The sequence below is a fragment of the Mesitornis unicolor genome, unplaced genomic scaffold, assembly GCF_000695765.1.
Source record: "Mesitornis unicolor isolate BGI_N332 unplaced genomic scaffold, ASM69576v1 scaffold12129, whole genome shotgun sequence".
Classification (NCBI taxonomy): domain Eukaryota; kingdom Metazoa; phylum Chordata; class Aves; order Mesitornithiformes; family Mesitornithidae; genus Mesitornis; species Mesitornis unicolor.
The window spans coordinates 17,646-41,594 of NW_010209290.1; the positions used below are offsets into that span (position 1 = coordinate 17,646).

At 41.2% G+C, this 23,949-nt stretch overlaps 1 protein-coding gene across 1 annotated transcript in view; it reads left to right on the forward strand.

The window, feature by feature from the left end:
- The window catches only part of PPP2R2A (protein phosphatase 2, regulatory subunit B, alpha), a 33,816-nt gene extending 15,835 nt beyond the window's left edge, over positions 1-17,981 (forward strand). The window contains exons 3-10 of the mRNA XM_010192839.1: positions 9,172-9,269; positions 12,582-12,747; positions 13,300-13,412; positions 13,679-13,856; positions 14,684-14,848; positions 15,431-15,600; positions 16,278-16,369; positions 16,989-17,981. Of these exons, the coding sequence (XP_010191141.1) occupies positions 9,172-9,269; positions 12,582-12,747; positions 13,300-13,412; positions 13,679-13,856; positions 14,684-14,848; positions 15,431-15,600; positions 16,278-16,369; positions 16,989-17,268 (1,262 nt within the window). The 3' untranslated portion in view covers positions 17,269-17,981. The remainder of the gene's footprint in view (positions 1-9,171; positions 9,270-12,581; positions 12,748-13,299; positions 13,413-13,678; positions 13,857-14,683; positions 14,849-15,430; positions 15,601-16,277; positions 16,370-16,988) is intronic.
- Positions 17,982-23,949: the final 5,968 nt, after the last annotated feature.

A 23,949-nucleotide genomic window follows, 5' to 3' on the forward strand; every position in this document is an offset into this window, starting at 1 on the left:
TCCTTTCTGTTCTGGCAATGCCGAATTCTGACCTTGTTTAGGGAACCGTTGCAAGTGTAAGCTCATGGAGGTACATGTGCACATATAGACAGAAATGCAGTTAATTGGCATTTTGGCTGTGGGTTCAATAGCAAATACAACTGTGCTGCCTGGAGATGTGGTTGTTCCTGAGCATGTGCTCACGTAATGCCTGCAGTTCAGTCTTAATGAACTCTGTTAGCTTAGCAAAAACCAAACTGCTTCATGTACCTGAAATGCGTTAGGAATGGTCCACAGAAGTTTGAGGTGGCATTTACAGTGTTCCCTGGAGCGACTTCTGCTACTTCTGAGAGTTGCTTTTGTTTCAGCACACTTGTTCGTTGGCCTCTTGCCTGACTTCTGCTACTTCTGAGAGTTGCTGTAGTTTCAGCACACTTGTTCGTTGGCCTCTTGCCTTGGTCTGAAAATGGGCCATGACAAATTTGGTGCTGGAAACTGGACCAGAACTGAGATGTTAGCCCGCTATGGGGGAAACGAATTATAAATTTGATGCTAGAAACTGGACCAGAACTGAGATGTTAGCCCGCAGACAGAAGAATTAAAAAGTTGAGTGTGCTACCCCCTGTACAACTTGGATTGTGATATTGAACACAGAGATTTCTGAAGTGTAAGGAGCTGCTTTTCCAGATGAGAGGTGCTGTGTTTTGGTAGATGGTCATTCTGTCCCCTGCTTTACTATTACTATTTATTTTACTATTTACTATTACTTTGATAAAATGCTTCATCTGCATATTCATTATTATTCCAACTTCTAAAGGGTTTTGAGAGTCACTTCTGTTTCAGTGCTGTTCTCTGCAGTTCCGATGCTTTGCAGACGGGATTTGGATTCTTCTCCAAGCACTGAGCCTAGTAAAGCTATTTAGGAGTATTACTAGCCTTACATAAAACCATTGGCAATGAGATTAAGGCTGGTATCGCTGTATAATTTCAGTGGGAGGGAATGGAAGTTTACTGCTCAGGAAGTGGTGAGTTTTCTAAGAAGTCCTGAGGCTTAACAAAAATAGTTGCTTGCATAAATTGACAAAACCCCAGAATAACACTGTTTTGAGCTTGGTGCTTAAGTTGCATTATCTCTAGACTGTCTAAGAACATGGTATAAAGGCATCTGTAAATTCTAAGCCATCCTAATACAAGTATATCCTATGAGATAGTTGTCTTACAGCACTGGATCCTTCCCTCAGCTTGTATCGTGTCTCCTTCCATTAAAAAAGTGACTGAATTCAAGTTCCTACTTGTGAAGGTTGGTGATGGCAGAGTTCTTGCTGTCCTTTACGCTGTCACATCTCCACACCAGCAGTGACATCTCAGAAGGATGTGGCACATGTAAGGATGCTGCGAGCCAGGCTTTGCCATTGAGAGTAGGGCCCTGCTTCCCCATCTGCCCTCTGTGAACTGAACTGGAGCTGCAAGGTGGGCATCAGGTGTGGTAACGTAACTTGGGGAGCTGCAGAAAAGACCTTTATCAGGAGGGGTCCAACCTTTATTTTACAGAACTCAAAAGACCCTTAAAAATAAGATGTGGGATAATAATGCGTAAATCACTCAGGCTTTCAAATCCAGAGTTGAACTCGTAGATGAAATAGGACTTGGCTGTTCCAGAGAACAATATTTTTCCTCAGATTGGCAAAGTTTGAGAGAGAAGGGAAGAAAGAATTAAATAAAAGAAATGGGACTATAGAAAAGTCCAAGAAACTGAGTGGAAGTGTGGGGTCTTTAGGACTGCTTGACAAGGTTTACATTTGGTTATTTTAGGGTGAGTAGTTCACGTAGTGCACTTCAGATGTGAAGTCCTACACGTACTCACTGCTTTTATTTTCAGCATCACAGGGCCTGGAGCACTTGGGTGAAGGTGGATGCTAGAGAATGCTCCGTAAATCTTCCTCCCTGTGTGCAGATTTGCAGAAGCCAACAAAATCAGTTTAATGACTGGCCTCGGCTCCTGTGTGTGTGTGTCCTGACGCTGCAGGGCCAGCAGCCGAGCACTCGCTGGCCATGGTACAAATTCCTCTGCCCTCCCTGTAAGGAGGGAGCTTTGTGTGCTCTTTGTGTGCAGTAGCACCCAGGACTGGTACGTGAGAGAGAACAAGAAACCAGCAGCTCCTGTGATGCTTCGTGGCACAGGAGTGAGAATTTCTGCCGTGAGCGTAATCCCTGTCTGTACTTCTGTGCCTGTACTTCATCCCATCCCCATATTTCCAAGGAATTAATACATTTTTAATGTGCTCTCCTAGTAAAGAAGAGATCTATTTAAAGGGCTCCTGGAATGACTCTTGAGAAGTAGATTGAATGGGAGGAATGCCTGATCCCAGCGGCCGTTGGTTTTGTTGCCTGGGCGCTCCTGAGAGAGGGAATGAATGCAGGGAATTGCTCTGGAAAGTGAATGGAGAGAAGGGAAATGAAGTCAATAGTAAACCCGGTCATGGTGACTTGAAAGTGTCCAATCCTTGTGTGCCCTTCCCCCTCCCCACACATAAATGAGGCCTGAGGCTGGAATGCAGAGGGGGTTTTCTTTCATCCCATCAGTACTAAATAGTGCTGGCTATTTTGCTCCCTTTCCCTGGTGCTTTAGTTGTGGTATCCTGTGTTGGGAGCTCTTTTCTGCGCGCACACACACACGTGTATAGTCACTCCTTAATCTTATTTAAACAGCCTTCCCGTTCACTTTTGAGATTAACACCTTACTATCTAGCTTCAGGACTTAATACACAATATATTAAGACTCTTGATAAGTGTGGCGACTCAAATTTGTGCACACAATGGGGTGATGCTGGGATGACTCAGACACTGAGTGCAAGTATTTCTTAAAATATCTGCAGCCTTGGAGGAGCTGTTGTTTTCTGTCTGGTGTTTTGGTTGTGGGTTGTTTGGGTTTTTTTCCCCAGCTATGAAGTACATAACTCTAAACCAAAACCATTCCTAGAAACAAGAAAGTCCAGTAAAAAGTCACAATTTTCTGTCCTTAGCTGTGACTTGAGCTTGAGTTTTTGGGAGCTGCATTTGTTCAGCAGTCTGAAGCAGGAAGGTTTTGCCTCACCCTGGATTAGAAAGGACCAACAATTCACAAGTGATTTCCAGATACTTAAGGTCTGCAAGTTCTCCTGGATGGATGCTCTTGCTCAGTTCTGAGCATACTGAATTTAACTTCAGAGATAATCTAGGAAGAACGGCTCAGGTATGCTCAGTAACTGAATTCAAATATTTCACTGTCTTTATGCCTCATGATGTTTATCCATTCCTGTGCTGCTTCCTCAGTTTGAGACTTGGAGCTTCCTTAGATTTTAATAATAATAATAATCCTAAAAAATGATTTCTTGACGTTTCCTGTCCCAGACAGTTTCTAAAGTATCTCATATTTAGCTTGATCAAAATAGCTTCTCCTTAAGGCTTGCAGCCTGAGAAAGTGAGCTGCACGTTTGGTCAGTGACTTGTCTTTTTTATTCCCTGGGACAGAATTACCAACCTAGAAGTAATCTGCTCTCCATTATGGACGAGATTTGTTTAATTTGCTCCTTTGGAAAATTCCAGAAATGGTATTTTGAGCCACTGGGAAGGTGTATAAACAATGAAGAAGTACCAAAATGCTTTTAAAATACTACAATTCTTTGTTCAGCCCTTGGAAACACCAGGAGATTGCTCCACTTGTGTAAACAGGCTGATTTACTTGCTCTCTGCTTAGGCAGCAGATCAACGCGATTCCAGAAACTCGCACAGAAACCTTTTCGGTCTGGAGAAATAAAGACGCTCTTTGTTCGCTGCCGTGATTGACTTGCTGCTGGAGAGTAGGTGACATGTTTTGCCTACCAAGCGTGTTTTATAAGCAGAGTTTATATAAAGTTTGTGGTACATTAAAATAGATAGCCTTTTCTGTACTAATAAAATACCTTTTATTCTATTATTGGAAACAAATTTAATACAGAATTGCTTTTCAGGTTCACAGTGGGCCTTCTGGAACTAAGTTATTGGATTACAGTGTGTTTTTGCTTGTTGGGATTGATTAAGCTGTTTTATTCCCTCGTTCTGTAGACTTGTTGACAGTAGTAAAGCTTCAGCACAGGCCCTTTTTCAATATTTCAGAAGACTTGCTTGTGGTAACACACGTGTGGTTCTTGTTCAGCATTCACTGAAAAGGGTGGATGGCCCCGAAAGGCTGGAAATGGGTTTTTTAATAGCAGTCACTGAGTTTCTCTTATTTCAAACATTGCTTCCCTTTAAAGGGAAGAAGGCATTTTAGATGTGTCAGATTCCTTTATTAATCTATCTTTGATCAGTGTAATCTCCCTATTTTCATTTGAACTGCTCATCTTTTATAAGTGCACGGGTCCCGGGCCTCAGTGTTTCAAACCATCTGAATCCTGCTTGATGTGACAGGTGAATTGCTGAAAACAGCAGAAGTTGGTGTAATAAATATTGACTAAAAACTCTGAAGTGGCCATTGTTGCCTTCAGAAGGCCACTAGGAAACAAGCTCGGTTTGTGTTGGGTGGCTGGTGCCTTGCGAAGGTGATTAATCAGCACAAGTGTGTGTCCTGGTGAAGAATTGCTTGGGAGCTTCTGCACTGGCTCTCTTCCACGTGGAGAACTGCAAACACGTTACTTGAAACATTATCAGAACTTTAAGATAAACGTATTTCCCCCCCCCCTCCCATTTTGTTCTCTGCCAAAGCTGGACACCTTGGTTTGAGTCCTTTAGTCCTTCATGTTCCCAGCTCTGTGTCTGGTCTTGCTTGAATCCAGTGAAGATGAGTGTTCAGACCTTGCTGTAGTTCTGATTTCTGTTGGAGCACTGGAAGTGAAAATGTATCACTGAAGAAATGCATCAAAAGCTTTAGTGCCGGTTGTGAAAAATAAAGATCCTGTGCGGAAGAAAAAGCAACTGTGACTGCAGTTGCAAGGATCTGGGTTGTAGCTGCTGTACCTGGGAGGGCTGTCAGGTTCTGAGGACTCCTGGGGCAGCAGCCCCTGCCCCGTTGGTGTGCGCTGATGGGTCAGGACCAGGCGCCTCCCTGCGGTTCGGTGGGATTTTGAAGATCCCTGGCTTGGTTTGGCTGTCGTGTGGTTTCTTTCTTTGAAGCAGGGATACAGTAGCTCTGTGCTTGGTTTGTAGTACTTCACTCGACCGGCCGCAGAAGTTTCCCTTGGTGATGTACGTGCGCAGCAACGGTAAATGGACGTTTTAGGTTGTGTAGGTGATTCCCCTCCTCCCCCTTTGCTCTCAGATAACTAAAACCATTATTTGGAAGTACTTAATAGTCTCTGCAGTAGTTTCTGCAGTGTTAATAAGTGTCTCTGAAGGAGTATTTAAGTGGAACTAAAGGACAAGTGTACACATCTGTGCAAAGAAGTACTTTTAAACACTGCGGTGACCCCTGAACTATTGCGAGTTACGCAAGAGGAAGCAACTTAGTACAGGTATTACAGGTGCACTACAGAAACGTAGCTGCACACTTCTGTCCTGTGTTTTGCCTGTGTCAGAATGGTGTTTTCATCTCCTGTGTTGATGTTGCCCCGTAGTGTTTTAAAACCTCAGCACTTGAAATGCCACGCTTCATCTTGTTGTCAAAGATGTCTTGAGATGCTTGGGGGGATGAGAGAGACAAATCTGATGTCTGGAGGCATGGGTAACTGTGGAAATCTGAACAGAGAATGCAATCTAACTCTGTCCTCTGAGGGGAATGGTTATCAGATGAGGTTTTGGTGGTTATTTATCTCTGATACTGGTGCTTGAAGAGGAGGGCATTGAAATGAGTTTGCAGTAAACAGAACGCATCGTACTTCCAAAAGCCATTGGTGTTGCTGACAACGGCGCTCCACAGCTGCTTCTCCCTCAGATCTTCCTTTCCTCCCTCTGCTCTTTGCTGCCGAAGGGATCGTCTCCAGGCTCCTGGGCAGCGGGAGCAGCCCAGCCCTGTGCTTGCAAGGCTCCCACCTAGGGACGGTAGCAGAAATAGCACGCAGAGAGGGAGGAGGCAGGGACGGCAGCGCCTGCTGGAGATGCTCTTTTGCCCGCTGCGGTGCTGAAGAACTGAAAGAACCCCACATGTAACGACCACAGGGATTGTAGTTACTGCTTGGAAAGGAAAGGATAACGTTGGTCCTCTTGGCAGCGAGGGTGTTAATACAGATGAAAATACACAAGCGAATCGGTGCACTGCGGAAGATGAAATGCTTCCCCTGTCAGTTCTCAAACGCTATTAAATCCACCCAGTTCAACACCAGTGCCTTGATGTCTGTCTCTTTCTTTGACCAAGGTATGGGAATACGATCTTTTTAACGGTGAGTGTTTGGATTTTAAAATGTTTGTTTGGTTGCTTTTTCTCTCTCCAGTACTGATTTTTGGATAGAATAGGCGTCTCAGCCCTGTTTTGGCACTAGTTAAGCAGAAATTCTTTTTTCTCCTTACTTGAACACGTTTGTTTTGTCCTTGGAAAGGGAACCGTCCAAGATTACAGTGCAGAAGGCGTCGCAGATTCTATAGAAGTAACTTGAGTTTAAAATCCGATTATTTTCTGTTGTGATTGCTGCTAAGGATTATATTTTATTTCTAATTTAAAATTGATCCAAGTACTTGAAAATATCTTCTGCACAGGAGAATTCTGAGTACCCTGTCAGTGCTGACTGAGCCTGCTGGACTTTTTGGAGGTGTGGGGATGTTAGTACTGAAAGTTCATCCATGCAGTGGAGCCTAAGGACTTGGATCAGCTTGGAGGTCACTGATACCAAGCTTGGGTGATATTAAATAAATGCAAAACATGAGAATGTCTGGAACTATTACAGAAAAGTGGATAGCTTTCTGCTCTACATAAGACTTGTGTAATTATTAAATACAGTATATATTACATCAGCAGACTTAAGAAAAGAGAGGTTTTATCCCTTAATTTAAGGTTTTTCTGGCTGTTGTTGCTGCCTGCCTCAAGCCTAAGGCTTTTGACCTTGTACAACTTTTCAGTGACTTCCACCAAATAAGCACTATGAGGAATTTATCCTTCTGTTCTTGTATGGATACATACGACAATTTAAAGTAAGTTTTTCTTTGCTATTCTCCTTCCACATATATGTGCGCATTTAGATGTGCTGATAACTTGCTGTATCGTCTTCTGTTTTAAGACTGGCTTAGCTTGCTGTGTTCAATCTCAATGTTTTTCAGAATAGTAATTATTCTGTATACTTCTCACTATTGAGAGGTCTTGGTTTTCCTCAGTTAACTGATCACTTCCTTAAGGCAGTCTCCTATCATAGGATTACAAGGTGGTTTGCACTGGATGGAATAGTCAAAACTAGATTGCCTGGTGTGCACCTCACTCTTTCTGCAGACCGGATTTGGTAGTTGTAGGTTACCTCTGTGTCTGCTCACCTGTGAAGGGTCCGTGTTGAATGCGTTGTCCGTATCTTCAGCTGAATGGCATGCAGGCTTAAGTCTTACAGTGGTGAGATAAATCACTTTATCTTGTTCACAAAGACATGAATGAATGGATAAAGTAATGATTATTGTCTGGGGGGGGACTAAATATGTGCCCTCAAATCCAGGTTTTTCTATGTCATCTGCATCCTGGTTTACCTACACAAGCTTACATCACGTTTATGTCCTTAACACAGTGTTCTTGAGCAATTTCAGCCTGTTTGTGTTTCAGCAGTAGCAGATAATCACGGCAAGGGAGGTGGATGGAGACAGTATAATCTTGTGTTGATGCTTTGTTACGTGGCAGTTTGTGCTGTATGTATAGAAAATACAGCTGAGCTGTATGTACCCCTTTGTGCCAGGAACCCAACTCTGCAGCTTTCGCTTCTGCTGGACGATTTTGCAGCCAAGCGTGGCCTCCTTGTCTAGGCTGTCCTTGCACTGGGCAGTTTTCAGGCAGATACACAGCAGCTACAAGCATGCACCCTAATGCAGTTAAAGAAGAGCTTGTTAATGTGTCTGGGACAACCCGAGAATGATGGAAGTTTCATTTTGGTGTTAAAGTGAATAAGAGGAAAATCCTGCGTGTTTCACTTCTGCAAAATGAAATAACCCCACTACTGTTTGTGACAATAACTTCTGTGATAGCTGTGCAATAGTGTCTGTGTACATTCAGACTGAAGAGCTGGTTTTAGCAGTAGCTTTCAGTCTGTCAGGAGGTACCAGACCTTTTTAACTCTAAAACAGAGAATGAAGAAACCATCCAGTGGGACATGTGGCTACATGGTTTATCTACATTATGCTGACATGAAAGTGAAACAGCCTGAAGACTTGCCTATGTCAAAATCTGAGGTACTTTCTTCTGCAAAAGATTAGATTTGTATATTGTGATGCAATTTGAAGCTGGCATTAGAAGAATGGTTTGGCTTCTGATGCTGCCGTTTGAAAGGATGGGGGGGCATGTGTGTGTTTGAAAACGTGACTTGGTGTGTTGGAGCTTAAGTTCTAATTTGTCTTTTTTTCTTTTTTTGCTGTATAAGCAGATCAGTTTGATAAGAGGCATGACTGGGGGTTTTTTCAATGTATATTCACAATTTAGTGTTTTAGTGTTCCATATACATTACTTATCTTCCTGTAAGCCTTCCTCATCCAGAAGAGACACTCAAGTGTTTCAGAGACAGCCGGTTGAATTTATTTTCCTAACTTTCTGTAGCTGTTTTTGTTCTACATCCTTGCATTCCTCGGCCGCTGATGTCTGAACATCTCCACCCAATACGTTTTGCCCTTAAGTTGTCAAATGCGTGCAGAGACCTTAAAAACAGAAAAGGCTTTTAGATCATATGGGTAATAATTGTATCTAAGTTTTCTACCAGAAAGAATGGAGAAAATTAAAGTAGGAATGTGTATATACTCTGCTGTTACAGTGCATCCTGAAGATCTGTTTCTATCCCAGAGTAGCAATCATAACAGAAACCCAGTTCTAAAAGCGATGATATAAAACCTTTAAAATCTGTTCAGTGTGCAGCACTGAACTGGTAACTCTGGCACAGGGAACTAATAACTGGTTTTCAGATGTAGAGCTTTAAAAAATTACTTCTATATTTTTGAGTAAATCCCTACTTGTATTTCATACCATAAGTATACTTAAACTGAAGTATGTGTTTTGTTTTTTTACTTACAGCTTTCTTAGACACTTAGAATTATTAACTTGTGGGGTTTATTTTTGTTCCTATGCAGCGGATATAATTTCTACAGTAGAGTTTAACCATTCTGGAGAGCTGTTAGCAACAGGAGACAAAGGAGGTAGAGTTGTCATCTTTCAACAGGAGCAGGAGGTGAGTGCACACTACTTAAAGTCTATTTAGTGTTCTCTCTTCCTATTAATTCTATTTTTAAAGAAAGGAAGCATGCTTTTATAAAGAACTTTACACAAAGTGCATGCCTGTGTAATAAGTGATTAAAACAATGACATTTAACAGTGAAGAAAGTACTGTTACTGTTAGAAATTAGTTTCTCTTTAAATACTCTAAATACTCTTTAGACCACAGTTAAAAGTGAAAACAAGAAGGGGTGGGGGATAGAACACAAAAAGACCTTGGGGGAAGCTGAAGTTGGATGTTTTTTCAATGACTCTTCTTGGCTGTGATTTACTATTTCAGATTTCACTGTAGCTGGGGAAATAAAAGTTGCCTTTAAGCGAGTGTGTAACTGTGACCTAAGGTGTCCTTTTCCATTCTGGTGTCAGTTGGGTAAAGTTACAGTCATAGTAGCAAAGGTGTCTTTGAATTTTGTACTCAGTTATTTGGTCTTTGCAGAATTCTACAGCCAAATCTTCCAGTGCCAGGAAAGGGCTTCCACTCACCTGTTAAAGGTGGGAGAGCCGAGATGGAGCGCTTGATCTTTAACTGAGGTTGTAGTTAGACATTGACTTGGGTAGCATTTATTTCACGGAGAGGATGAAAGGCACTTCTGCTGTCGTGCTGTTCCTCCTTTCCTTAGTGGCTCATTCCCTCTCGACTTTCAAAATCCTAAAGCTGAAGAATTGAGTTTACCCAGAGCCAGTTCCTTTCTGCTGGTGCAGCAGTGGAGAGCAGCCCCTGCTCCCGAGGCAGAGCCTTCGGGCCGTTGGTGCCCTCTGCTGGGGTGCGGGGCCTGGGCAGCCTCTGCGCAGGGCCCTGTGCCTGGAGCCTGGGATGAGCGGAGTACACCAAGTATCCTGACCGGAACCGGCCTGGAGTTCTGGGCACAAACTCGTGGTGTTTATTGGTGTGGGGTGGGGTTTTTTTGGTGATTTTTCGGTGGTTTGTGGGGGTTTTGTTTGTTTGCTTGTTTGTTTGAACTGAGTTTCAGCTAGCATCCTTTAAGGATCCTCTAATGTAGCATAAAGCTTCAATATCTAATTGCCTGTTCTCAAGTGAGCCGTCTTTAAATGACTACTTGGTTTTGATGCACAACCCATGGCTCATATCCTTACGCTCTGTGAATACAGATATAGTAAGAAGCACCTGGGTTATCAGATTAAGTTGCACAGAATTGTTTTTGGCATAATGTGACTCCTCAGTCTTTAGGGAATGAACAGTGGGCACTGGATTCCCTAATGCATTACTAGTTAGCTACACCATATGCACTACTGTCTACAGCAAGTTTTAAATGAAAGAGCATCTAAAAGGCAATTGTTTAAGTATTTTGGTTGGATTTATTTACCACCTTCCATGACACTGCATTCCAGAGGGCTTTACAGCCCGTACATACAGGAAAAAACCCCCACTAAATCACAAGCGCTGTGTGCAGGGCTGTACAAGCTTGTGTAGCTTTACCTGCTGCCAAAGTGCTGCCACCTCTGGGCTGGAATGTGGCAGCCCTTCTGCAGCGTGGAGCTGTGGCGTTGTGTAAGTACTGGGCAGGAAATGAACACTGTATCTAATTGAAACTGGAGGAGGAATTTGCGTAGGCAGCCTGTAATTACCTAAATTGGAATTTAACATCAGGCACTTGGGCCAACACCTCTTTTGTTTTGGATTTTGTGTGTGTCTTGAGACGGTCTGATGGTTTAAATTTTGCTTTTATCCCAAGGAAGGATTCCATATATTGATTTTATACATTATTACAGTCCTGTAGAGTTTTATTAGAATACACAAGAAGTATATTTAAGACTCGATCATTATGGTAAGAATGGAATTGAAGTTCCCTGAATCATGACCAGCATTTCCTAAAGCACACTGGATTTACTTCAGAAGTCGCCTGCTCTGTGCAGTGACTCTGCTTTAACTTGTTAGGTCTCACTGAGACTCAGAACAAAGTTCCTTCCGTTCCCTAGGGTGGGAAAGCCAAGTATAATTCATAGGTGTGGTGCAATTTCCTAGTGCCAAATTTTATTTCAAAGCATTTTTTCCACTTTTCCCTTCCCCACAGCTTACTGTAAAATGTCGGAATTCCTGCTAGCTATGAATGTAAGGGTATGAAGCAGCAGAAAATGATGCCTGGAATGTGACAAATGTGGGCTAGCAGGGATCCTATCGAGAAGTATGTTTTAGTGAGGTATTGAGGGATGAGGTGAATGGATGGGCACAAGATGCACAAGAGAAGGAAGAAGCACAGTCTCAAATACATATCACAGGAAAGGCATCTGATGGTGCAACCTCCTGAAATGGGTGGAACAGGAATATAGCAGAAAATGAAGCCTGAATTAATTTCGGGTACACCTAGCGAGCACCGCTTCAGAAGTGGTTCCAGTTTTCTGTCACCACTGGAGGCAAATTAAGGTTCAGTCCATGCAGTGCTATATGAGTGCCGGGAAGCTGCTGCCTATAACATAGCTTTTAGAAAGAGGAATTATGCATGTTTGGATGTTTTTCAGTTTTTTCAAACAGCTCCATCATGAGCAGGCTAACTGCAGGAGTGGCTTTTAATGTCAAAGATGCATTCAGCAGCAGTATTAAGCTTTTTTTCCCCTTGCTCTCCAGAATGAGGAAGAAAAAAGCTTCTTAAGCAGTTGAGAAGGTCTCAGGGAATGTGGAGATTCTAAATCAGAATAGTGAAGCTGCTTGTATAAATTTAGAGGTGACGTGTGGGATTTCCATAGTGTGCCTAGCAAGCCGAGCTTACTCACAGAGTAGGTTTGCCATATGTGTGGCAGTGTGGTTCTCTTGGGGAATATTCTCCTTAAAACACAAAGATGGAGAAGTTAAAGATGAGAGAATGATGAAGAATTGTGGTTTTTTTAAAAAAGAAAACCTACTGTGCCTAGAATGTTGAGGCAAAATGTTAGTTTGTAAGTTCAGCTGCCTGGAATTACCATGAGAACTTGTTGGAGATGCTCATGTGGCTGAGGGGAGTTTCTGGAAACCTTAGGAATCAAAAGCGGCTGCGATCACTGTCTCTTCTCTGATGCTTTCTTAGCAAGATGATTCTCATTTTGTCTGTTCTACAGGCTTGTTAAAATAAGACAAGTTGTACACCAAAGGGTACTCATGACAAATCGGGCATAGGCAATGATATAGTGTAGAAGTCCCAACCTATTCTTATGCTAATAAAGAGTCTGCCTGTATATCTCGCTGCATAAGTATCTGGTTCTGGCTTCTGCCTGCTGCCTTGAAGAGCATTCTGTACATTGCATACAAATCTTGATCGTTTAATTCTCTCTTTAGAACAAAACCCAGTCTCACAGTAGAGGAGAATACAATGTTTACAGTACCTTTCAAAGCCATGAACCAGAGTTCGACTACTTGAAAAGTTTAGAAATTGAAGAGAAGATCAACAAAATTAGGTGGTTACCCCAGAAAAATGCTGCTCAGTTTTTATTGTCTACAAATGGTAAGTTATGACTGAATAGTTAATTTTGCGTGGTAATGTATTGTTACGTAGGCTTGCTGTTAGGGTTTTGTCTAATCCTCTTCACTTTCAAAAGCTGGAAGGCTTTTAAATGGGAGTATCAGGGATGTGTCTACACAAGAGTTACGCTGTGTAACTACACTGTGGATCTGGCTTAGCTGGATGCAGAAGCCCCACAGCACAGGGTGGTACATCAGCCATTGCTGCTTTGGTTCTGTACAGCAAAGGGCCTTGCTGAGCTGTCATTCAGTGCCTTCGTCTGCGTAGAACTGTGAGATCACTTCTGTTAGTCATTCATAACAATCCTGGTTCGAACTGAAACTTGCTGTAACTTTTATAAAAAGAACAAACTGTGGAGGAGGTCTTTTTAATGCTCTTTATCTTGTCTTGTTTTCTCCAAGTGGTATTTTTGTCTTTTTTGGTACACGTAGGTGGCCTTGTCTTGTTTGAAGGCTTCATGTTAAAGTGCATCAACTATGAAGACTGGTATCTTTGTTAGAGCTTTGATTTGAAGCTGTGGCTGTTTCATTTCAGATAAAACAATAAAGTTATGGAAAATCAGTGAAAGGGACAAAAGACCAGAAGGTTATAATTTAAAGGAAGAAGATGGACGGTATAGGGATCCTACTACAGTTACAACACTACGGGTGAGTAGTTTACTCTTTGTGAATTAGCCACATTTGAGTGATTTCTCCTCTCCCTCCTGCGGGCACACAGATCAGCCTGTGGCTCACTGAGTAACTGCCCCATCAGATTATTCATTTTCTGTGATGCCAGTTGACAGACACATTTACCTCCAAGGTGATTTTGAGATATTTTAATCAGCTTGGTGCTCTGAAGGACTGTGATTACGATTGCCAATGTGTTTGTAGTACATTGGCATCTCAAACTTCCATTGCTTTGTATTTTACAGGTGCCAGTATTCAGGCCCATGGACCTCATGGTTGAAGCTAGTCCACGAAGAATATTTGCCAATGCTCACACGTATCACATCAATTCCATCTCCATTAATAGCGATTATGAAACGTACTTATCCGCAGATGACTTGCGGATTAACCTGTGGCACCTAGAAATTACAGACAGAAGTTTTAGTATCTTTTTGATGTTGTGTTGTATGATGGGAACAGCTGGGTTACAACAAAACCGTTGGATTTTATTTCCTTTCCTGAGAAGCTTTTTAAACAGCATGTTTATCTGTTCCCTGGTTATTTCTCCCTTGTAGTTGTAAGGACTTTCACTTCTGGAGAGGTAGCTTACCATGGGCAATATAAGGAGAAAATCTGCTTGACTTGCAGTAGGAAACCAGTCAGGGGAATGCCATCCTTGTCTCAGCATTCTTTCTTACCTTCTAACGTAACCATCAGCCCCACCTGCACGTGCACCTACAAATGTTGCAGGCAATAGGATCACAGAAATAAGTATTCAGTCCCATTGCTGGGAGCAGAGACCTGTGGACAAATCAGCAGGATCCTGAGAAGTTGTTGCACATGCCTTCTGTATAATGTAGTAGGGTAACTAAAATTTAAGCAAAATAGTTCTATGTGAAAAAAAACTTGAGTAGTATACATGTAGCATCAAATTAGTTACTGCTGAAGTGGAGTGAAAAATTAAGCAGGCTTGTGCTGTTGTGAGGATTAACTTAAAACTTTCACAGAATGCAATGTTACGGTCTTGCTTTCTGGACAATTACGGGCCTTGATTTTAACTTTCATCCAGTTTGTGACTGGATCTCTCAGTCCTTGGCATGCAAGTCTTGTCTTGCTTGCGAATTCTGAGCATTATCTTTGATTTGGCTTGTTTTAATTCTGTTTGGCTAATTCAGATACACTTTGGTGAACTAAGTAAGCATTGCAGTATAAAAGTAAAGCTGAAAAATGTTATGAAAACGGGAGAAAATTTTCTTAACAAAATGCTGTAGATATTGTAGATATTAAGCCTGCCAACATGGAGGAGCTCACAGAGGTGATAACGGCTGCAGAGTTCCACCCAAACAGCTGTAATACCTTTGTATACAGCAGCAGTAAAGGAACGATTCGTCTCTGTGATATGAGAGCATCAGCACTCTGTGACAGACACTCAAAATGTAAGTTCTGTCCTGCACTGTTTATTGACTTCTTGTGGAATAAGATACTTTCTCATTACATGGAACTAAGCACTCAAGAATATATTAAATTGTCTTGTGTGTATATGTTTGTATTGGATTTCTGTAGTACATTGAATAGATTCTAAACCCAAAATCTAAATAAATCTAAAATTAGATTCATATTTTGCCAGAGTAGAAGTAGTTGATAAAATTATTAGCAGCTTGAGCTGGGGAGTCTGTCTAGACAGCAGGACTAGGAGTGGCTTTCTGCAGGAGGTCAAACACTACCCGAGTTTGGTCTGTAATTGATGCTGGATATCTGCATGTGTCAATGAAGACTCTCTAATACTGGCAAGTAGTTGAAGCCGACCATGACTTACTAGGAAAATACAGTATTTGAGTGTGACAAGTATATTGTAAGGCATTCAAAAAAAAAGCATTCCTGTTGAAAGTTATTGTATATAATGCAGGCAGAGTAGCGCATGTTTCAAGCTTACTGAGAAAGTGTTAACCTATTTGGGTGTATCTTGTATTAGAATAGACATCAACTTACTTCTTTAAATGCCTCTTATTTTTATACAGTGTTTGAAGAACCAGAAGATCCTAGCAACAGATCATTTTTCTCTGAAATCATCTCTTCCATATCTGATGTCAAATTTAGCCATAGTGGTCGATATATGATGACTAGAGATTACCTGTCAGTGAAGATCTGGGATTTAAATATGGAAAATAGACCTGTGGAAACATACCAGGTATTGTGTGAAGATGATGTAGGCTAGAAATTAAATCCTTGGAGGATGCTGAGTCTTACTAATAGTCTTGATGTGGCAGTAAAATTTTTGTCTATAGATCACTACCTCCAGACAAAGCATCAATGAGATTTGTGGGTTCCACACACGTGCTAAAGGATCTTGCTATTTGCAGGCTGACTGCAGAACCCAAACCCATGTTTAGGTATTAAAAGGCTTCCCTTTTACACAATGGAAATTGCTGTGGTGGTTTCTTTGTAAGAAAATTTGTGAAGGGATGCTCTTCATCATACACAGGAGGAAGATCAGTCACCAAAGCATGATTTTTAGAAAGAAGCAAAGTCTGATAAATCCTTTCAGGTAGCTGAAAGGGTACTGAGGGCATGACAACTGCCCAGAGAGGGAAAGCATTCTGAGGAATTGCCAAGTCTGGGGAGATGCCTCTTTCCTCACCCCAAGTGACTTCATTTGAAATCTCTGTAGAGCACAACACATTAATTCCTGCATCTGTTCATTGTTCTTTATCCATACGGTCAGAGGAGGGAGCTGTGTGTGCTCCTGTGGATAGGGTGTGAGCACTGTCAGACACTTCATTACTTTTGGAACAGAATTCATGAAAGTTATTTTACAGGTATGCAAGCTCAGTATTCATTCAATTTATCTAACTGATTTTTTCCCAGGTGCATGAATACCTCAGAAGTAAACTTTGTTCACTGTATGAGAATGATTGCATTTTTGACAAGTTTGAGTGCTGCTGGAACGGATCAGACAGGCAAGTTTAATTCTTCTCTATATGCACTTAAGACCTCTCCAAGTTATTCTTAAAATAGGCAACTTGAAGCATGGCCTCCAATATCTCTCCGGTTTTATTCGTGGGCTGGCTTGAATAGTATTTTAGTACTTCAGTAGAGTTAAACGTGTGTATATTGGCTCTTAACCCTTGGTTTTGTAGCACAGGATTACAGAGAATTGTCTTGGTGTACTAAAGAGATCTACAAAAATCCAGTGTATTTGGTTTTCATTAGATCTCACACTTCCTGTGTGTGCACGAGAAGCAAATTATGTATTTGGCTTTCATTAGATCCCACACTTCCTGTGTGTGCACGAGAAGCAAATTGAACGATGACACTTGAATTGATGTGCTGAGATAACAAAGTGTGTACTTTTAAAAGGTCCAGTCAAGGAATAAGAGACCTTTTTTTAAAAAAAAAATAAAATCTGTAAGACATTCAGATTCCTTAATTTCACTTTAGATTGTAGAAGGCATGGGCAAGGCTGCCTGCTTTCTGCTTATGTAACAAGGGAGGATCTTAGTTGGGACCCTGAGGTTTCATAAGAGGACAGGTTATTTTCAACTGAACCGTTCCTGTCTTCCTTCCCCCTCTCTGCAGCATTGTCATGACAGGATCTTACAACAACTTCTTCAGAATGTTCGACAGAAACACAAAGCGAGACATCACCTTAGAGGCATCCCGGGAAAACAATAAGCCCCGTACCGTTTTGAAGCCACGTAAAGTATGCGCGAGCGGTAAGCGAAAGAAGGATGAGATCAGTGTCGACAGCTTAGACTTCAACAAGAAGATTCTACACACAGCCTGGCATCCTAAGGAAAACATCATTGCCGTAGCTACTACAAACAACTTGTATATATTTCAAGACAAAATGAATTAGGGTTGGCATTCCTAACTGAAGAGTCCACTTCCTGCATAGTTGAAATAGTTGAATCTAGCATTTGTACCTGTAAACGAAAGAGAGTGAGAGGTCCATTATGGCACCCCTTTCCAGTGTTTAAAAATGTGCCATATGACAACACACTTTTATAGCTACATGGAGAAAGCTCTGTTGATCTGTCACTGCGTTCTTCTCCATGTCTGCTAGCCATTTAGGTGAGGATAGGGCACTTTTTAATTTAAATGACTACTTGCACCATCTTGCCTAATGGACTAGATTGGACTGTATCAACATCGGTTTACTCCACTTTTTATGCCTTCCATTGTGATGACGTCAAACACAGGGAAAGCCTTCAATCATGCTATGGGATTTAATTGTGTAACCTCATTACTGTATCATTCGTGGCCCCCTTTTTTTATTAAATACAGCTCATTCTTGCTGTGGCTTGTAGCATTCCTCCTCTTCTGGCCTCCTGGACTCCCCCTTTCCTTTTCATCCCCCTCCACCTAGCCTTGGTGGTGGTGTATAGAAAAACACAAAATAAAGCACATGAAATGGGTCCGTTTGGGGTCAGTGGTAAAGGGGGTCTGTGTTGCAACAAATGTTTTAATAAACAGTTGACTGTAATCACTCCTTGCCATGTCTGGCACCAAAAGAGAGAAAATAAGGAAAACAAACAAACAAACTACTGAATAAAAGTGACAAAGAATGGAGAATCTGTTTTCTTTTTTTTAATCTACCTCTTTATACAAATACTCTGTGTTTTACCTTAGATGCATGAAAATAAAATGATGTTTTTTGTAATGATTTTAACAAGTATTAATTATTTTTCATGGGAACGAAGAGAGGGAGGGATTTCACAAGTATCTGCATTTATTCATGAGTGACAATACCAGCCGTAGTATGTGTGACCACTTCCACATCCAAACCATAAGCCGCTGTCAGATTGTGCCATAATCTGAACAGGTCAGTTACAGTTCCAGTGTCCTTAAAGACTCCTTTTTTTTATTATTTTCTTTTTTTTTTTAAACGATGGCTTAAACTGGAACAGGAATAGAGTTTTCAGGTTTTAAAAACCATTTTATGGGACTAACGTCTTAATGTTTAGTTTCGTCGTGGTTTCTTTAATGCCTTGGTTTAGGATATGATACCTTTAATGCCTTGTTTAGAGTACGAAGTCCCTTGTGGCTTTTTAAAAAGTTGTCTGAATTCTTGTCTGGCAGTATGATGTTACGTAGTACAAAATACCAAGTGATTACGTAGGTAATGACTACACTGCATTCTGAGATGCTCTATTTTCTGTATTTTATTGCTATCAGTAACTGAGTGGAAATGTAGTTTTACCATGCAAGTGTTTCTTCTGGCTTTTGGCTTTGCAAATTTTTTGCACTTAGAGACATGTTAAATGGTGCAATGATCAGAAATACGTGGAGTACAGAAGCTGCATGAAATAAGTGTTCATAGTTCTTTGAGAGATTTAAACTCTTCAGCAAATAAGGCTTATCCAAAGATGAACTAGATATTGATGCTTTATAAGGCTCATGAGTTTTTACCTCCAGATATTTTTGCTAATAATGCTTTTAGGTTTACTCTTCCTTCACGGAAATGTTCAGAATGAAGTTTAAAGTTGTAGTGAACTTAACTTGGCTGGGAGAATTTTCACTTTTCAGTTACCTGTATTTAAATTATTTCTGTGGCTTAGTTATAGGTAGTTATTATAATGCCTCTATTATTTGATCAACTGAGATATACTGTTTCTGCTGTAAAATTCTGGCTGGGTTAGAGATTGTTAACAAGACTACTATTGCAACCATACTTCAATTTCTTTAAGTCCTTGTGCAGTGGTTTGAAAATGTAAAAATTCTAATATTTATTAGATCTGGTTCTCTTCAATACAGTATTTGTCTTGTAACATGCATGCCTGACCATGAGCCTTTGCAAGGATTTTACCTTCTTTTTTTTTTCTTCACCTCTTAGCCTTGTAAAAAAAGAAGTAAATTTAACTGCCCCAGGGACAGCAACTGTTTTCCAAAGGGTGAATGAACTGATAGGCCCTACTCCTACTTACATAGCATGTGACTAATTTTACTCAAATGACTCGACTTGCTAGTAGTTAAGGAAACAACCTGAGTAACATTAATCATGTGTATAGGTTTTTACAGGATCAGGGCCAAGATTCTTTATCTTAGCGCAAGGGCAAAGAGGTAATTAGATGCTTTTTTTTACACCTGAGCTGGTACAATTGATCTCTGTTTTGCAAAGAATGGCATAGGTTCAATGACTGCCATTTGGGGAAGATTGAGGGTCCTGGTATCAAGACTGCTGCTCTTGTGTGTATCTGTATCCTGAATGATGCACTGAATACCTGAAACATTGCTTAGCACAGACACGAAAGGAAGTGAGGATGTGAAGATGACCTAGAACTGGACAGGTAGATTTCCTTAGAAGGAAGTGCAGCCTCCTAGCAATACTACATTCAAGCAAAACTGCCTTGCGGACCTCAGCTGTGCATGTTGGGATGGAATTGAGGGGTCTAAAGCTAGTCCTGGGAAAGATTCTTTGGTTTTGTCAGTAGTGGTGATCCCCGGCATGTCATCTGAGGTTTACCTTACCCTCACCAAAACCAGCTACTGACTTTGGTGTCATGCTATCCAACTAGATAATTCTCTAAGCACACTGTCCATTGACATATGCTGTAAATCTTATATTTTATTAATAAAAGTATGCCTAGAATACATTTTGTCAGGTTGCTTTTTATCCTCTTTCCTGTCCCTCTCCTTTTCTCCATTTACAGGTATTTTTGCAATGACTTCCTGTTGAGCAGTGCCCCATTCTGCTAACTTGTGATTTCTGGGCCTCACCCTAGACAGCCCCTCCAGGCAGGGTGGATGGTGGGGTAATTCTGCCTTCCACCAACACTGCACGGTTGCAGAAAAGCAGCTGCTTCATTCTAGCAGTCCCTTCCAGTGCCCAGGGAAACCAATGCATATTCTCAATTCTTAGTTTTTGAATACAAGAATTAACACAGAAGAGTTTTGTTCACTGGTGTCTTTTGTGTCTGGAAGCCAGTGATGCTACCAAACTGCCAACAACTACCACTGAAGCGGTCAGTAGCTGCAAAATTACAACAGTGCTCTGAACCACAGTGATACTGTTGCCAACAACTAAGGTTTGGTGTTGGTTACCTGACTGATGCAATGCTGAGCTGTAGGCAGGTTCTGTGGCAGAAGTCCCTTCACTATTTTCCTAGCGTCTGCTGCCTTGAAAATGTATTGAGTGAGCAGCATCACCACCCTGCTTTTCCTACTGCTCTGTTGAGGCAGGACTCTTTAACTGCTACTTTAGCATTTACTACTTAAATACATATTCTTTTATTCTCACCCTAATGGGAAAAAGCTCTGTTAATCCTGATAAGCAGAAACGTGTACTCTGCTTCCTCTTTGAGAGGAGCTGTTGGATGATGGAATACTAATATATTTGTTGGGGTTTTTTTATTGGCAGCTCTGGAATCAGTTATTCTTGGGCACGACATAGCTAGGAAGTGATTTCCTGTGCACCAGTCTTCAGCTCTTCGTCTTGGGCTGCAGAGAGGGTGTATAGCCTCCCAATTCACAACATACACTCCTGACTGTAATGGAACAGACGGAGATGGTCCCTTTTGCCCTTTCCCATGTAATTGACTGCTGTAAATCAAAGGGCTGGTGCATTGAATCGGGGTGGGGAGATGGGTGCCAGAAGTGAGGTTGCTATGTAATGACTGTCAGTGGCCTTAGTGATTTGTGTATGTTTGCTCTTCGCAAATGTCACATTTAACCTGGTATGGAAAGGTTGGGGCCTGTAAAAATGAGTGGTGGATGAAAATGATAGCAGTGTTTGGAATATAAACAGTAAGCATTTCTTTCTTCTATGATACAGCAGAGAGAACAATAAATGGTGTGAATTCCTTTTCTCTACACAATCTACCCTTGAATTTTAATAATCTAAGCCTTTTACAAGAAAACAGCACTCACGGTTTTGTGTGATGTGGATTTTTTTTGGTTGGTGTTCCATGAAAAGGCAAAACCACCACCGAGAGGTGGGGTGAAGGTTAAATGTTGTGACCATCCCTCGGAGTCCTCTTTGGAGTTGCCAGTCAACTGATCAGTTGTTGCTAAATAAGAAATATAAGAAAAGCATTTCCAGTACATGTCATCTCTCCCTCCAGCATAAAGAAACCGACCGAAGTGTGTAGTGAAAAGACTGCCTTTACATTTGCAGGATGCTGGGGTGGCATCCATCTTAGTTACAGGTTAGCTTTTTTTTGTCAGATTTGGGGCACAGAAGTACAAATTAAAAAAATAAAAGTAACTGCAGCATGTTTATTCTTTACCTAAACTGGTTCAAACACATAGAACTCCTTAGAACCATAAGCATAGAACTGGGATTAGCTTGGCTCAGCTATTTGAGATAAATCAGGTAGCTGCTGGTTTGATTTCAATCAACTTAAAGGCTTTCTATAACTTTCTAGAAGAAAAACTACTTTTTATTGCACTTCAGTATGAAAGGCCTTTCCGAGGAGTTTACACCATTGTTTCTCTTCTATTAACATGTGGTTTTCTGTCCCTCCAACCTTGCTATTGTCATAGCATTTTCCATCCAAGGATTCAAATTACTTTACAAACATTAATTACATCATTCAAGTGCCTTAAGGAACTTGTGTAGTGGTTAGAGCCCAGGGCAGAAAGTCAGGACTTGTGAATGCTATTTCTGGCTCTGCATTGACTCACTCTATAATCTTGATCAATTTATTTCTGACTCAGAAATGTTAATAGTCCCACTTTACTGATAAATATTCATGCCACAAGTATTACGGCAAATGCTTCCTGAGTGATGGAAATGACAAATACTCAAGATGCCAGCCCTGTGATTGTTAGGGTTGCAAATTAGGACAGGGTTACCTAGCCAGGTTTTCTATCCAAAAATCGTATGTAGCTCATTGTTCTGATTCCAATCCAGAATGCATCTGTGGCCCTTCTACCTGTAAACAGCTCTTTTATTATTTAAATTACTGCTTGGTTTTTACTACATGTAGCAAATTCTGTTCCAGTGATATCTCAGAGGCATCCAGATTTTCCACAAGATTAAGAATTCGGTACAGCAACGCAGGGTATGCAGTCAATTTGGTAAGAAAGGTCAGCGTTATGAAAGGCAGATTTCAAATGTCCACATTATTTGGACATTTGTCAACACAGCATAGATGAGCAGAATATGAAGAACATTTGAAACTGGTACGGGACGATTGCGAGAGTTGTACATAGTGGCTTTTTCCCTAGCTTGAAATAGTTCTGGCACAAACAGAAAAAAAAAAGAGTTCATTCTTTGCATGTGCAATGAGGAGATAACAAAAGAAAGCACACTAATGGGAACGGATCTGCGTGACTTTGGTCTCTGATGGCATCAGTTACTGAACTACTGTGGGTACAGTAACGTAAGAAACCACAATTTATATTCTTGTGGCTGCTGATGGGAGGGGTGTATGATATAAAAGGCTCCTTTATTGCTCCTGGGAAGCAAAATGTTTATATACGTATGTGTGAGTTACAGAGCTCCAGCAAAAAGACCCTAGGCCTCAAAACAAACCTTAAGTGACGTCAAATGAAACAAAATTAGTAAAGTTGCTTTCTCAAGCTGTGAAGGCGAATTAAATAATCATCTGTTAAGGAAGTTAAGTCTCGCTGGTTGTTTTTGTCAGAGAATGCGAGTGAAAAAGGTGATCAGAAACAGAAGAATCCTAGTAAAGGCTCTGCTGACTGCCAGACCAAGTACCTATGAGAAGTCGCTCTTTCTTGAGGAACTTAGTTTTCAAGATAAACTTGACTCTTACCTTGAAATTAATTAATTCAAAAGAGTCCTATTTTCTATATGTGATTATTTCATGAAAGCAACTTAGAATAGATAATTGGTACAGAAGCTTCTCATGTTACAACTGAAGAAACCTCGCCAGGGTAAGATAGACATTTGCATCCGTATTTCACTGCATTTGAAAGTCTCCTCCATGGACATTCAGCATTACTCCCATTTTCAGTACAGCAGTACCTGCATAAGTAGCTTGAGGTCACCTCTTCATTTTCACATTGAAAGGAAACAGTGGTTCACATGAATAATATCACTTTTTATAGCTATACTTTTGCATCTCAGTTAAGAACAAGTCAAATTTTGTTACACTGACGCCATCTTCTCTATTTTAACTGTCCACCAATAATTAAAAAACTCCCATGAAAGGCTGGTTTGTCTGCTAAACACTATAATTTCAGATGGGCACTACTCTTAATCTTAGAAACCATTAGTTCTTTCAGAGAGTCTTAATTATATTTCAGGGACCTACTAGTTGCCTTAAAATTATCAGAGGAAAAAGCAAGACTGATGAGAGGGGGAAAAAAGCACTCAGAGACTCATACTATTGGGCCATGCAGGTCTGACAGGTTACCTCACACTGGCTGCGCTTTGGGAAGAGGATTTGCTGCAGTCTCTCATGTGTAAACGCATCTGAGCTGGAGGCTTGGGGTGCACTGTGATACGGGTTTGCCTGCGCGGAGCTGTGAAGTCTGAGCTCATCCCCTCTGGAAGCGGAACAGGCTCCACGGCCTGGAACAGGGCTGAAGGCCTCCAAGGTTCAGCTTCCAGCGAAGGCGAGGAAAGGGG